The 15059-nt window shown below is 46.3% G+C and overlaps 1 protein-coding gene across 2 annotated transcripts in view; it reads right to left on the reverse strand.

Moving 5' to 3' along the window:
• Positions 1-2116: 2116 nt before the first annotated feature.
• The window catches only part of LOC308577265 (5'-nucleotidase domain-containing protein 2-like), a 28911-nt gene continuing 15968 nt past the window's right edge, over positions 2117-15059 (reverse strand). Inside the window, exons 10-15 of one of the 2 annotated variants that reach the window (XR_014003550.1) lie at positions 14703-14784; positions 13727-13813; positions 13435-13575; positions 12794-12858; positions 11735-11907; positions 3247-3382 (exon numbers count right to left, since the gene is read on the reverse strand). Coding sequence is in view for 1 of the 2 variants with exons in the window: in XM_081177308.1 (XP_081033434.1) it covers positions 3121-3382; positions 12794-12858; positions 13435-13575; positions 13727-13813; positions 14703-14784 (637 nt within the window). In the remaining variant the exon portion in view is untranslated. Of the gene's footprint in view, positions 3383-11734; positions 11908-12793; positions 12859-13434; positions 13576-13726; positions 13814-14702; positions 14785-15059 lie in introns of both variants that reach the window. The other variant, XM_081177308.1, reaches the window with a different exon arrangement.

The following is a 15059-nucleotide window of genomic DNA, read 5'->3' on the forward strand; positions in this document are numbered from 1 at the left end:
TTCTGTTCTCATCCTGAAGCAAAGTTCTTAACTCGAGGTACTGTTTCTGGGCTAGCAGAGTCTGTAACCGGAGGTACCACTGTATCTCAAGGGCTGCCACATGGAAGATGGAGCAAGCTTGATTTCTCTTGCTCTGGAGAAAGGACTTGAGCCAGTGGATTCAAGTTACAAGAAAGGAGATTCCGACTAAACATCAGGAAGAACTTTGGGGCAGTAAGAGCTGTTCAACAGTGGAATAGACTCCCTTGGGAACTGCGGGACTCTTCTTTTAAGCAGAGGTTGGATGGCCACCTGTCATGTATGATCTAGTTGATTTCTGCATTGCAGGGGGTGGGACTAGATGGCCCTTATAACTCTATGATGCCGAATATCTGTGCTGTGAACTTGTGGCAATACCTCAAAGACTTCAAAAGTCTGTCACCACAAGTACTTCTCTTCATATCATAACAAAAGCTCCTGAATTAATGTTCCTGTTGTTCTTAAGGTTCCCTCTCACACAAGACACCTAATTTTGAAAATTGAAGTTAGCAATTTTTTTGGTGGGTGCAAGTAGTCTTGCCTGGACCACAAAATAGCCTGGCACTGGCAGAGAGACCATGAACTCTGAGAGCCTATTGCAACCAGGAGAAACCATTGTGGGTTTTCAGAGGCAACTTTTAACATTCGCTCCCCAGCTGCAATCTCCAGGGCAGATCAGTCCCTCTCCAAGAATTTGACTTCAAAAAAGCTTTCTATTGGAGCCAGTCCAGGGTCTATGTCAAACCTTCAGCACTGCAGCTAGCCTTAATTTCAGTTGGGGACAAGGGGGTGGGTGGTACTGCTGGTGCCAGGGACAGCCTGTACAACTCAGTTTATTTGTAGGACTTCCTATGCCTCTCAGCATGTAGCCAATACAGAGCAGACTTTATTTTGCAACAAAATATTGGCAGAAATATGAAAGCCTTCGTATGTATTTATGGGGGGGGGGATTCAACCTTTATTCCTGAAGTCTACTGCGCAAGGAATGACAGGGGTGAGAGGAGAGAGGCACATGGCCACAAGTTTGTCCAGGGCTCCCAGCGAGAGACACTTGGGGCTCCACAGCTTACAGTGCATGGCCAAACTTCCTCAGGAGCCCATCTGCATTCCATGGGACCTCTTCCTGTGTGTGCGCGCAGGATTGCTGCCTGTTTAGCTTCATTGTTTCTTTATGATGTTTCATTATCCATATAAAGAATAATGTTTCATTATTCTTACTGTTGTTTTGGGGAAAATGAGCACTTACTCCCTTGGCTTTTAGAAGGTAAAGAAAATTATAAAGCACTTTGTTAACTATTCTAGTGACCTGCAGCAGGAGATCCCAGAGCCAAATCAAGCCTCTTAAAAGAACAGCACCTCACCCCACCCTGCAAAGCAAGTACTGTAAGTTAAATGGAAGCTCTGGGGCTCTGGGAAAGGATGTAGCAATAGTTCCATTTTAGGAGAATGCAGAGGGAATTTGGACTGTCACCTTCCATTCTCTCCCACAGAACAAATGGCTGAACAAGCCTGTAGCTGTGTGTGCATAAAACAGCTGAAGGTAGCATCTTCTTTCTGTGTGGGCACATGGCACTAAGTAACATTCCAGACATCACTCTCCACACAGCTTATTATGTGGCCATGAGGTGGCAGCAAAGTAACACTGGACTGGGGTCAGCAAACTTTTTCAGCAGGGGGCCGGTCCACTGTCCCGCAGATCTTGTGGGGGGCCAGACTATTTTTTCTTTGGGGGGGGGGGAAGAACAAATGCCTATGCCCACAAATAACCAAGAGATGCATTTTAAATAAAAGGACACATTCTACTCTAAAAACATGCTGATTCCCAGACCACCTGCGGGCTGGACTTAGAAGGCAATTGGGCCGGCTCTGACTCCCAGGCCTTAGTTTGCCTATCCATGCATTGGACTGTACATTACAATACACAGCTGCTGCCATTAGAAAGTGTGTTTCTAGTCCCTCAAGTTAAATTTTAAGAATGTGTGGGAAATGCTTATTAAGACCAAGGATGTGAACAGCATTTCCTGTTAGTCAGGGGCAGTTTCAGAGTTCTGCACTGACCCTCATATTTAGCAGAAGCAGAATACGCTAGACAGAGTAAGAAATCTTAATGTACACTTTACTTAATTTACATAGGAAGAGAAAGGAAGATTACTTTGAAAAGGATTTTTTTTAAAGTGAGGAATATACATCCACCCCAAAACCACTCCTCATCACAGGCAAATGGTTCAGAAAAGATGAAATATGTTAGGACAAAGTAGGAGAGGGAACGTCTGGGAGCCAAAGCACGTGCCCCACCCCACCTCTGATCCTCTACCCCCTTTTCTGGCAAATAAACGTACCAGGAACAGGTTTCACACTGAACTTTATTAAAGGTACAAAATTTGACTTATGAGCTACAAACACCTACCCTCCCTTTAGCACCTCCTGTCCCCCCACCAAGAGACAGGATATTTCCCTCCCAGCCCCTCCCCACAGTACCCCAGACGTTCCATGGTTGCAAGCAAAAATCACCCTCACAAAAACCCAACAGTGGGGAAAAGGTAAACTTCAAGCACTTCAGAAGACCCCTGCAAGGGGTGGGGGCTGAGTAGTTTTGTGAGTTGGAGCAAAAATAGCATTTCACCCCCACCCCCACGCAGCTGCTGAGTGAGTTTGCCTGTGAAATGCATCCACCCCAGAACAAGGCAGAGAGGACGGCAAGACCATTCCAAGGTGCTCCACCAGCGGACAAGCAATTGACAGGCTTCCCAGCTTCCTAGAGCACCTGCAGGAAGAAGGCCAACCAAAACTCTGCTGCTGGGCTCCTGGCCAATTTGAGATAGGCCCAAGAACCTGCTTAGCTACTGGGAATCCTGAAAAGAATTCTGGACTAGTTGGACCTTGGTCTGAGCCAGCAAGGCACTTCTGATGCCTGCAAGCAAGACTGGATACTGAAGACCACTTGGCAAAGATGAATTAGGCCTTAACAATTCAGACATTCCTAGGAAGCACTCTTGCTTTGTAAATTTGGACGAATACCCCGCAGGGACTCTTAATTCAAGAAGTCAGCCCTCACTGCTGCACTTGTGGGTCTGGGGCAGAGTCGTGAGCCTGCGCAGGTCCCTAGCGGATATGAGCCATCTCTTCCAAAAAGGGAGTCTTCATGCAGCCAGTGCACAGCTGATCCATCCAGAGGGGAGCCTCGTGCTGCAGGGGAGTGCGTCTTGGGTAAAAGGTGTAGTTGAGGTCATAGTTGAGCAAGCAGCTGAGCGAGGCCATGTAGACGTCCGAGAAGCGGCACAGGCGGCGTGAGAAATAGGTGGGGTTGTGGCAGGTGCGAAAGATGCTGCCAAACTGAGGATTGAAGAGGTTTTTGGTGAGTGCCCTGCAGCAAGTTTGAGGGGACACAGAGAAGAGAAAGAGTTATTAGACAACAGCATACAAAATTAAATCTTTGGCTTCCTAGGTTCTGTACCTAGCTGGGTGACCTAGCAAGTTGCAACAGGGCAATGTGATTTCATGGCAACTGCAGCATGCAGTGCTAGCTGAAGAATGCACCTCTCCAAGAATCGCAGCTTTCTGTTGGGTAGAATTTCGGTCATAAAAATGAATGTGCTATTGAAAAAGTTATTTTTATTTCAAATTGCCCCAATAATTAATAACCTAAGCTGTTTTAAAGAAGGATATTTCTTGGCAGAAGGATATTTTTAGATTTATCTGGCAGGGGAAGCAGTGGCGTAGCGTGGGTTGTCAGCACCCGGGGCAAGGCAAGTAATTTGCGCCCCCTAACCCATGGATTTTAGCACTCGTGTGCGAGCGAGCGCCCCCAGATGTTGCGCCCGGCCCCCCTGCACCCCCCCATGCTACGCCACTGGGGCTGGGGGGCGAGCGAAGGAGCCAAGGACCCCCCCCAAAGGCTCAGCAGGAATTTATTAAATTTATTATTTGCGGAGCCCCCGCGGGCCAACGCAGCCGAAGCCCCCTCCCCTCGGGCGCCTCCCCGCCCCCTCCTCTCCTTGGGCTGTAGGTAGAGCTCCAGATCCGGGCTTGGCGAGCGCCTCTCCTCCTCCCGGCCGGGTCCGGGGGCTTCCAGCCGTGCTCCGTCCTCGCCCCCCCCCCTTGCGCTGAGAGCCGTCCTCGCCCGCCCGTCGGCTTCCTCTCGGAGGGTTTTGGGGAGCGCAGGGCGCGGCGAGGCTCCTCGGAGCTCTCCTCCCTCCCAGTCGGCAGAAGCAGCCGTCGCCTGTGGCTGCGCTGAGGGGATGGCGGCGGCGGGGTGCGGAGGCTGCCCGTGCCCGGCCAGGCGTCGGTGGCGGCGCCGGCGCTGCTGCAGCGGCTGCTCCTCCTGCGAGCAGTGAGTGGAGCGCAGCCGCAGCGGCGGCGGGGGGCGCGCGCGCGCTAGGGCGCAAGGCTGGTGGTGGCAGCGGGGAGCCCGGCAGAGGAAGGAACTTGTCCCTTCCCTCTGGACTCGCGCCCCCCCAAATGTTGCGCCCGGTGCGGCCGGCACCCCTGGCACCCCCCACGCTACGCCACTGAGGGGAAGAAACCAAGAATTAAATATAAGATATTGATTGATACTAGGGAAAAATGAGGCTTCCCTTTGCCAGATCTGCATTTATATTACAAAGCAGCATGCTTGTGTTGGTTAAAAGAATGGATAAAGTTGAAGAACACTCAACTGCTCAATTTGGAGGGGCGTGGTGTTAAATTTGGTTGGCATGCATGTCTATGGTATGGCAAAGCAAGAATACGTAAGAATTTTATGAATCATGGAATTAGGAGAAATATCTATGGAGTCTGGGGAAAATATAAAAACCTGCTAGAAAGGAAAACACATTTGTGGCTTTGACCCATCAAAACAATTGCAGTGAAAAACTTAATATGGAAAAAAGATGGCCAACGTATAGAGAATTACTGGACCTTACAGATACTAGTGTAAGCCTGAAGAAGATGGAAGGAGTCGGCAACAAGTGACAGACAGGTTGCAATACTGTCAAGTGAATGAAACATTTGACGGCAATGATTAGTTGGGCAGGAGATGTAGGCCATAATATAGTTAGATTTGTGTGAAAAGCTGTGGAAAACAGGACTGAAATTTACAACCTGCTACGCTCTTAAGAAAAACTATTTGAAAATGATTTATAGATGGTACTTGACACCAAACAGATTAGCAAAAATGTATAAGTCAGAGTTGGGTAAATGTTAGAAGTGTAAAGTTATGGATGGGACTTTCAATCATATGTGCTGGAGCCAAAGAATATTGGGAAATGATATATAATGAAAAAAATATTTTGGAAGACCTTTCCAAAGAGAGCTGAGGCCTTTCTTTTAGGTATAGTGAGATCCAAGGTTCCAAGTAAACAAGTTAGTCTGTTTAGGTGGTGAGAATTTTATATGCACAAAGATGGAGAGAGGAGTTAGTACCTACAAAGGAGGAATGGCAGGCAAAATTAATGGAATATGCAGAATTAGCAAGTTTAACCAACAAAATTAGAGAGCAAGAAGAGAAATGTTTTAGAGAGGAATGGAAACCATTTGTAGAATATTTAAAATTTCACTGTAAAAATGTTAGAACCTTAGCCGGTCTGGAATAAGCCCAGCAGTTAAAATTTGTAAGGAGAGAAATTAGAATGTTTAATGGATTAAGAAAAATAGAATATGTAACAGGAATGGTAGTTTGAAGGAGCCATGGAAGGATGGATGGGAAATTGGTAGTGGCGGCAGCGGTAGTGGTGGCTAGCCAGAAGCCAGAGAGTCAGCAGCAGCAGGGAGGGCTGGATTTAGGACCCTGGTGGGCCTGATCCGGCCTGCGGGCCTTAGTTTGAAGATCCTGGGTTAGGGCAATTAATAGCAGCTCATGGCATCCATAGATGCAAGTAGGGGAGCCATCAGAGAGCTATCCAGTTGCACAGCCCAGACCATTGTTTTCTATAGAAATGAAATCCAAGCCCACCAGATGAGACAGAACCCAGTAGCAGCAAAAGCCTCAATTTGTGAATTCTTTCATGGAATTTTCACAGAAAGAGTATTTACCCAGAAGGAAAGCTTGTTCAGGCTGCACAACATGACCATTAGCACTGGGAGGGGGGAATGAAGGGACTGTGAAGAGCTCAAAAAGTGAGCAAGTGTAAAGGAATGCATACTGCGGCAACACAGACATTTGTGATATGACCAAGAAAGAGTTCTTGGAGCGATGGCAGACAGCTCAATAAAAATGTCAACCTAGTGTGCAGCAGCGGTGTAAAAAGTGAATTTTGTGCTAGGGATCAAAACAAGAGACATCACAAATGAGACTGCCACCGGGAGGACTTTCTACAGATGTCTGGAGTGGCTGCACTTGGAATACTGCAAAGAGTTCTGCTTGCTGCACCTCAGAGGAAGGGGAGTGCAGAGCTGTGAAAGGTACAGAAAAGAGGAAACAAACTCAACTCTCCTACATGAAATGGTTACAACGTTTGTGGCTTTTTAGTTTAGGGAAAAAAAGAAAGTAAGAGAAAAGATATGCTGCAATTTATTAAATTATGCATTAGAAGGAGAAAACAGAGAGAAAAATGTTCCCCTGTCTATCCAGGGTCACTGAAAGAAATGGAATGTTGGAGAGTAAAACCCCAAGGTGGCTATCACCTATGGAAGCAAAAGCTTTGAAAAAACTCAACATGGAGGCTAAATGGCCAAAATATTGGGAAATTTTAGAACAGGAAGGTGACAATTTGAAATTGCAGAGTTATGACAAACTTAAAGAGAAGGTGCGAGATAGATAGATAATATTTATTGCGGCCGTAGGCCCATACAGGTAAAAACAACACATAAGTGACAGCTTGTGCCGTGGGGGGGGGGGGAAACAGTCGCTAAAACACCACTATAACAATAAAATACTATAAGATGGAAAGACATGCTACGCCTTAATTAGCTTGTAGCGCTCCTTGGCGTCGCTTTTGGGAGAGGACAGCGACCAGGAACCTAGCCACTTTCAGGGTCGTGTGGGAATCCTTATCCTGCAAGATTTGGGCAAGGTGGAATTTTGGTGGGGTACCCTCTAGTTTCTGTATGATTGATCCCAACAAATTTGCCCGTGGCACATTGAACAAGGGGCAAGTGAACATAATGTGCTGAAGCGACTCCGGCGTCACCTTATCACATTCGCACGTGGCGGGGTCTTGGCCCTTTGAGAATCTATGTCTCAGGACATTGGAGGGGAAAACGTTGAACCTCGCTTTGGTGAAGGCCAGTCTATGGGCAACAGTCGAAAGGGAGGAGAGGTATGATGGAACGCAATAAGTTAAAGTGATACCAATGTTCTGGGGCGAACAAACACCTCCCCCCAGCATATAATTTTGCTGTAAGTCGATGTCATCCAGTCTTTGACGGATCAGTCTTTGAGCAGTGATTTGGTCTAGTTTTAGGGAATCTGAGGGAGAGATTCCATAGCTCAGGAGTTTGGCATGAATTTTACTAGTCCAAAGGCTGGAGAATTCATCTCGCCATAAGCATTGGACAAGGTAATGGTTTGGTAATCTATGCCACAATGATAACCAGTAATTGAAGACTTGCTTCCACAGGCAAGTTTCTAAGGATGCGATCTTCAATTCTAGTCGCATGGCTGCGTTGCTTACGCACAGGGGGAGCATTAGGAGCCGACGTAGGAATTGGCTTTGCAGAGTCTCAAGGGGAGCAAGGTCTGTCATCACGGCCCAGAGCGGGGCAGCATAAGCAAGCACTGCAACCACTTTTGCCTTGAACACCTTTAGGGCCGAGGGAACATGCAGAGCTCCGTCCGAAAAGAAAAATCGGAGGAGCGCATATGACAGGGTTTTGGCCTTGTTAAGTAGGTGTTGAATTTGAGCTTTCCATCCCAAGTTGTATTGAAAAATAACTCCTAGATATGGAAATTTTAGGACTTGCTCTATTTTTGCTCCACCAAGCTTCCATTTGTATAATCTCCGGCTTCTGGAGAAAATCAGAATCTTGGACTTAGCATGGTTGATGGTTAATTGGTTGAGTTGGCAATACGTGGCAAAGATCTTCAGAGCTCTGGTTAGTCCAACACGTGTATAAGATAGAATTACCGCGTCATCCGCATATAAAAGGAGTGGGCAGCGGTAATCCGCTAGTCTAGGCGCGTGTGTACTTGGAGATGAGTTAACTAGGGGTGCTCGCATGTCGCTGATGAAAAGGTTGAATAGGCAGGGAGCCAATATACATCCTTGGCGCACTCCCTTGTTTATTGGTATCGAATTTGTGAGGTCGCCCGCAGGAGTAAGTCTCACTCTGGCAAGGGTACCTTCGTGGAGCTGAGACTGGTTGCATTATTTTCAAATAAGAGAGGTTTATAACTTGGATAAAAAAATTGGTTTTCAGGTGGAAAAATCAAAGTTAGAAACAGAACTGTTAGAACCCAATGCTAAGATACTTTAAAAAATGTATAATCTGCTGTTGAAATGGAATACTGAGGAAGAAACGGTAAAATCTACAATGATAAAATGGGCACAAGATATAGGACATAATATTATGTTTGCTGACTGGGAGAAGTTGTGGACCACCGGGATTAAATTCACAGCATGTAATGCCCTAAGAGAGAATATTATGAAAATGATGTACAGGTGGTACATGACCCCAGTCAAGCTTGCAAAAATATACCACTTGCCCGATAACAAATGTTGGAAATGTAAAGAAATTGAAGGTACATTTTTTCACCTTTGGTGGACGTGCCCAAGGATCAAGGCTTTCTGGGAAATGATATATAATGAATTGAAAAAGGTATTTAAATATACTTTCCCGAAGAAACCAGAGGCCTTCCTCCTTGGCAATCAGTGTTAAAAAAGGACAGAACTTTCTTTATGTATGCTACAGCAGCAGCAAGAATTCTCATTGCAAAGCATTGGAAGACACAAGACCTACCCACCTTGGAAGATTGGCAGATGCACCTAATAGACTATATGGAGATGGCGGAAATGACTGGCAGAATCCGAGACCAGGGAGAAGAGTCGGTGGAAGAAGATTGGAGGAAATTTAAAACTTATTTGCAGAAATATTGTAAAATTTTTGAATGTTGAGGACGTTGAAATGAATTGCAGGGGTTCTAGCAACGAGGTAAAATGTAAGATTGGACTAATAATAGATAGACTAATAGGACATGAATTTGCTGAACCAACCATTAAAAGGGATACAAAAATGGGAGACGTGAGGAAGTCAGGAAAATAAGTTAACTAAAGAGGAGAAATTAAGAAAGAGGGAATTTTTGTCTTTTCATTATATGTGTTTTTTCCCTTTCTTTTTTTGTGTTTAATGTCTGTATTTTTGTATTTTGTAACTTTGTATCTTTTTCGTTTTTTCTATTTTTCTAAACCTTTTTATTGTCAAAACCTAATAAAATATTATAAAAAAAATAAAATGAAAGAAATGGAATGTTGGGAGATTCAGGAAAGACAAAAAGAAGCACTAATATTTTAGTCCAAATAGTTCTGGAATTTGATACAAGATGTGGTTGTGGCTGTCAACTTAGGTGTCTTTAAAAGACAAATTCACAGAGGAAGACTATCCAGGGTTACTAGTCATGGGAGGCCCTGTTAGTGATACTCCTGTCTAACTTGTTAGCTATGCTAACTTGCAAAAGGACCTTCTTGACAGCTGTTCCCTGTTTATGAAATGCCCTCTCTGGTGAGATGCAACTGGTTTCCCTCACTCAGGGGGAATTTAGAAAGATTCCTATCCACCCTGGTATTTTATGGCTAGTACACATTGTCCCTGGCAACCTTGAAATTAGCAAGAATACTTGATTGTTTTCAAATGATTTCTTTTTAAAGCACTCAGATCCAGTGGCATAGCGTGGGGGGTGCAGGGGGGCCCGGCCGCACTGGGCGCAACATCTGGGGGTTAGGGGGCGCAAATCCACGGGTTAGGGGGCGCAAATTACTTGCCTTGCCCCGGGTGCTGACAACCCACACTACGCCACTGCTCAGATCCCCAGACCAGATGGGTGGGAGATTGCCTGCTCTTGACGGGATTACACTCCCTCTGAAAGAGCGCGCACGCAGCTCCCTCTAGTTCTCCCATGGAATGCTGTTGTGTTTACTCTGGCTCTCCTTAGGCAACCTACGGTTTTCTGAAAGAAGACCTTGCAAAGGAGGGGACCACCTCACAGAGACCGAACCGTACTGGGGAAAGTCTCCATGCCACATTCTCATAAACAGCTATTACGTCTATTTAATTAAATGCTAAATTCAGCTCAGTTCAACTTCTCTCGCCAACAGTCAGCTGAAAACCACCACTGGAGTGTTCAGAGGTCACTGGAAATCCTCTTGAAACTGCTGTGCATGTAGGATCCATACCCACAATAAATGGATTGTATTATTATTATTATTATTATTATTATTATTATTATTATTATTATTATTATTATTATTTATTTGGTCCATCTGACTTGGGTTGCCCCAGCCACTCAGGGTGGCTTCCTACAAATTATAAAACCACAGTAAAACATCAAACATCAAAACTTTCCCATACAGTGGTACCTCAGGTTAAGTACTTAATTCGTTCTGGAGGTCTGTTCTTAACCTGAAGACCACTTTAGCTAATGGGGCTTCCTGCTGCCACTGTGCCGCCGGAGCACAATTTCTGTTCTCATCCTGAAGCAAAGTTCTTAACCCGAGGTAATATTTCTGGGTTAGGGGAGTCTGTAACCTGAAGCGTATGTAACCTGAAGCGTATGTAACCCAAGGTACCACTGTACAGGGCTGCCTTCAGATGACTTCTATCAATCAGATAAATATTTATCTCCTAGACATCCGATGGAAGGGTATTCCACAGGGTGGGCACCACTGCCAGGAAGCCCTTCTGCCTGGTTCCCTGTAACCTCACTTCTTGCAATAAGAGAACCGCCAGAAGGCCCTCAGAGCTGGAGCTGGGTGCTCTTGGCGGTAGAGATGCTCCTTCAGATATACAGGGCTGGCCGTTTAGGACTTTAAAGGTCAGCACCAACACTTTGAATTGTGCTTGGGAACGTTAGTACACTTTCAACCCACACTGAGAAACTAGCCATTTTCTGCATGGCAGTGACTGCACAGCTGCCCACTTGCTACAGGCAGACTAGGCAGAGTCAACACCTGGCAGCTGCTGGGGCTCCCTTTAAGAAACTCCACCAATTCAGGCCTGATGCTCCAAGTGCCACCAAAAAGCTGGGTCCAGCTGCCATTTGAATTGCTCATGATGCTCATAATCTGGGCCATTGTAGTAAATTAAAAACAGGCTAGAGCCAGTCACCTGGCAATGCTTGAGAGTGCTGCTGCTGCTGCCCACTGCCAGTTAAGCCCAAGGGAGGAAGGCAACTGATGATGGAGAAGACAGCCTACCAGAGGGCACCTGGACAGGGTCTTCTCAAACCTGGAGTCAGCTGTAAGTAGGCAGGGAGATTTAAGGGTTTCAAAAAATAAGACAAAGCATAAAGCAGCTGCCACAGGCCAATAGTAACTGCAGAAAGTTAGAATTCAGGAGGCAGCAGGAGCACAGATTCCCATTCTTAATCTGTTTAGCTGGAGGGGCTTCTTTAACTTTTTCCTACCAATCGCTACCTACAGACACAATATTATTTGCCTTTCTTCCAAATGGGCACACCTTCAGAGAGGGAAAATTCTTATTTATGTAGCTCCACCATTAGTTTGTAGAGGCAGCTCTCCACTCCAAAGTGTTTACAAATCTAAAAATAGAGCATGGGGTGAAGAAGAAATGCAAATACAGTGGTTACCTGGGCTTTGTTTCAACAGGGAAACCTAGTTCTCAATGAAATCAATGATACTGAACTTAAGTCATGAAGCTGATCTGCTGAAGTCAATGGGACCCAAGTTCAGCTACCTCAGTCCAGATTCAACCCCTTGTGTAGAAGTATAATGAGGCTAAAGGGGTGTGGAAGTCATGAATCTAGGACAACAGAGGGGAGATCCAGATGAGTATGGAATTTTCTGTGGGACAGAATAACCTGATGAGGAGCTAGAATTCAGAAGGAAAAGCAACTACAAGTAGATCAGCCTTGTATTCCATATTTTGTTGTTGTACATTGTATTTTGGTTTTGCATCGTGTAATAGGTATGAGTTACTCGTGCGGAAACTGGTGCCTTTCTCGGCTAATTTGCCTTGTTAAAACTTTCTGACTGCACAGCCCCTTCTCATGGTGGCTGCCTCAGTCACTGGCAGAATCCGTCAGTGGGCGTTTCTTGAACCTCTTCCAACATAAAAGTTGTTTGACACCCAGTCTCCTCCTCCTCTCACTGCGCGGGAGTCTTCTGCGCAGGGAAGGCGTGGGTAGCGGAGGACCTGGGCTCTCCTCACTGATGTCCAGTGAAGAGTCCTGGAGCCCTCTCTCCACTTCCCCCGTCTGCCTCCCTTTATCCCCGGTGTTGCGCTGATTGGCTTCCCCCTCTACTGAGCTGTTTCTCCCCCTGCTGCTGGGTCCTTCGCCAGCATCATCTGGGAGCCTCCCCTTCGCCTCTCGCTCCGATGTCAGTTCCCTGACACATCGTAACCTACTTTGAGTATTATTTTAACAGAAAAACAGGGTATAAATTGTAAATCTCATCTCATCTATTCAAGCATGCAAAGAAGATATGACCCTGCAAGTTGACATTAATACTACAGACTGAAAAAGCAAAGCACCACATGTACAGCCTCGCCCCCAGCTCCCCGAAACATCCTTGGCTAGTTGGCCTGGATAAAACTCTGATTTGCCACAGACACTCAGGCATGTGGCTATTTGTAACCCTGGACCTGGCACACTGAAGCGCATGGGAAGGCAGAGATAAAATACTACCTGAGCTCTTGTCGCTCCTTCATCCAGTCCTGCAACACCGTCTGAGCTTCTGGGTCCTTGAACATCTTTGGGAGAAACAAACCAAGTGGTTAGAAATGCATTTGATGATTCCATCCTGCCTTAAAACTCACTAAACCAACTTCTGCAGAAGAAATCCACCTTTTTACCTACTGATTAATGTCCACAGCCCATAAGCTAGCTAGAAACTTCATTTCTTCTATGTTAACTGGTCTTTAGGGCACCTTATTGATTCTATAACCAATGGATTGATTCTATAAGCAATGGCTTCAAGTTACATGACAGGAGATTCCGACTAAACATCAGGAAAAACTTTCTGACAGGAAGAGCTGTTTGGCAGTGGAAGGGACTCTCTCAGAAGGTGGTGGACTCTCCTTCCTTGGGGGTTTTCAAGCAGAGGTTGGGTGGCCATCTGCCAAGTGTGCTTTAGTTGAGATTCCTGCATTGCAGGGCGTTGGACCATATGACCCTCAGGGTCCCGTCCAACTCTACAATTCTAGGATTTTAGGATTATTGCTCTACTATTTTAGCATCCTTTGCCATCTCTCAAGAGCAACCCTCCATGAAGTGCTCTGTACCCTTTCCCCATTCCATTCTCAGCCACCAAGTGGACTCTCCTCTACCTGCATGCGCTCCAGCAAGCCGGTCAAGGCCTGCAGCCAGGTGAGTGCTTGTGAGTACTGTTCTGTGTTCACCATTTTGGTCTCTGTTTCCAGTTCGGGAACTATGGCCCCTGTTCGCCAGCCATGGCGCAGCATCAGGTCCTGTGGGGAGACGGGTACAGTGGAAGAAGGAAGGCACAGGCAAGCCCAAAGCAACTTCACCCACTCTCCCCTCCCTTCAACTCAGTCAGGTCACAGCTCCCACAGGCCACACTCCGTTCCTGCCCCAGAGAAAAAGGCCCAAAGATCTCACCGCCAGGTCACTGTAGAGATGATCTCCGAAGTAGAGAACTTTGGATCCACGCCAGCCTGTAAGCTGGAGGAAGTCAACGAGGTTCCCCTATATTTTATTTTTTGACAGTGGAATGAGAAAGGGTGCATTAAAATCACCAGACAGGTGATGTCAGTTAAAGGAGTTCTATAAATACAGGAACAAAATGGCTACACAATTTTTACATTAATATAGAATGAGGTTAAACATAAGAGGCTGAATTTTCACCTAGAATTGACAAAAGATATGGAATTACTTGCTGGTATGGAGAAGGCAGCCTGGTGCCAACCTCCAGAAACAGAAAGCACTGGGCAAGAAGCCCTCAGTGGGCTTTTCTCCTCTCCCTTGCTTGCCCACTGCGCCATGGCGAGGGTGAGCCCAGACTAGGCCATGTCCTCACCACCAGAGAGAGAGAGAGAGAGCGCACACAACTTAGCAAAGGGTGGCTGTTAAAAGTGGCCCTGTTGGCCAGCTCAACACCATTCCCGACTTCTTCCTCACACCCTACTTGAAACTGTAGGGCAGGGATAGGCAACCTGTGATCCTCCAGATGCTGCTAGACTACAATTCCCATCATCTTTGATCAGTGGACATACCGGCTGAGGTTGATGGGAGTTGTGGTTCAATAACATCTGAAGGGCCACACAGGCTCCTGTCATACGGTGGAACTGGATTAGACCTGCAAGAGAGGAGATTACTTCCCCCATCCCTTAGGTATCTGATTTGACATCCATCCAAAGCTGCCTCAAGAATAACCAAGTGGAGAAAAGTGTGTGTGTGTGTGTGTGTGTGTGTGTGTGTGTGTGTGTGTGTGTGTAAGTACAGAAGATGATATGCTGAAGGACTGACATGCCCAAGTTACAAGCATGGAAAGATCTGGTATATTAATTCCATTTTTCCAGAAGACAGACAATCCCACTACCATGACATTTTTATCGTCCACAATCCATTTCCTCACCTGCTTATATACCTGCCCCTTCTCCAGCTTAGTTATTTTGTCCCACTGCAGATCCCCATTAGCATCCAGTCGTCGGAAAGGTCTGAGGAGAGAAGCAAGTGGTGGGTGGGTGGGGGGTGCCAACAAGACCCTCTGCTCTCCCAGAGCTGGGAGCAAAAGGACAGCATGAGCTCCTGGGACCCAGCATCTGGCCTCCAAACCCACAAAATCCTCCTCACTTGCCCACTCTCACACTGTTTCTGTGGGGAACCTACACATAAGATTGTGGAGATGTTTTCTGCAAATTCTTGTGTGAAGTGGCTCTTGGAGCCAAGGAAAACCAGGAGCCGTGACTTTGCATTGCATTTTGGCAATATT

Source organism: Podarcis bocagei, assembly GCF_964188305.1.
Source record: "Podarcis bocagei genome assembly, chromosome: 17".
Lineage (NCBI taxonomy): Eukaryota > Metazoa > Chordata > Lepidosauria > Squamata > Lacertidae > Podarcis > Podarcis bocagei.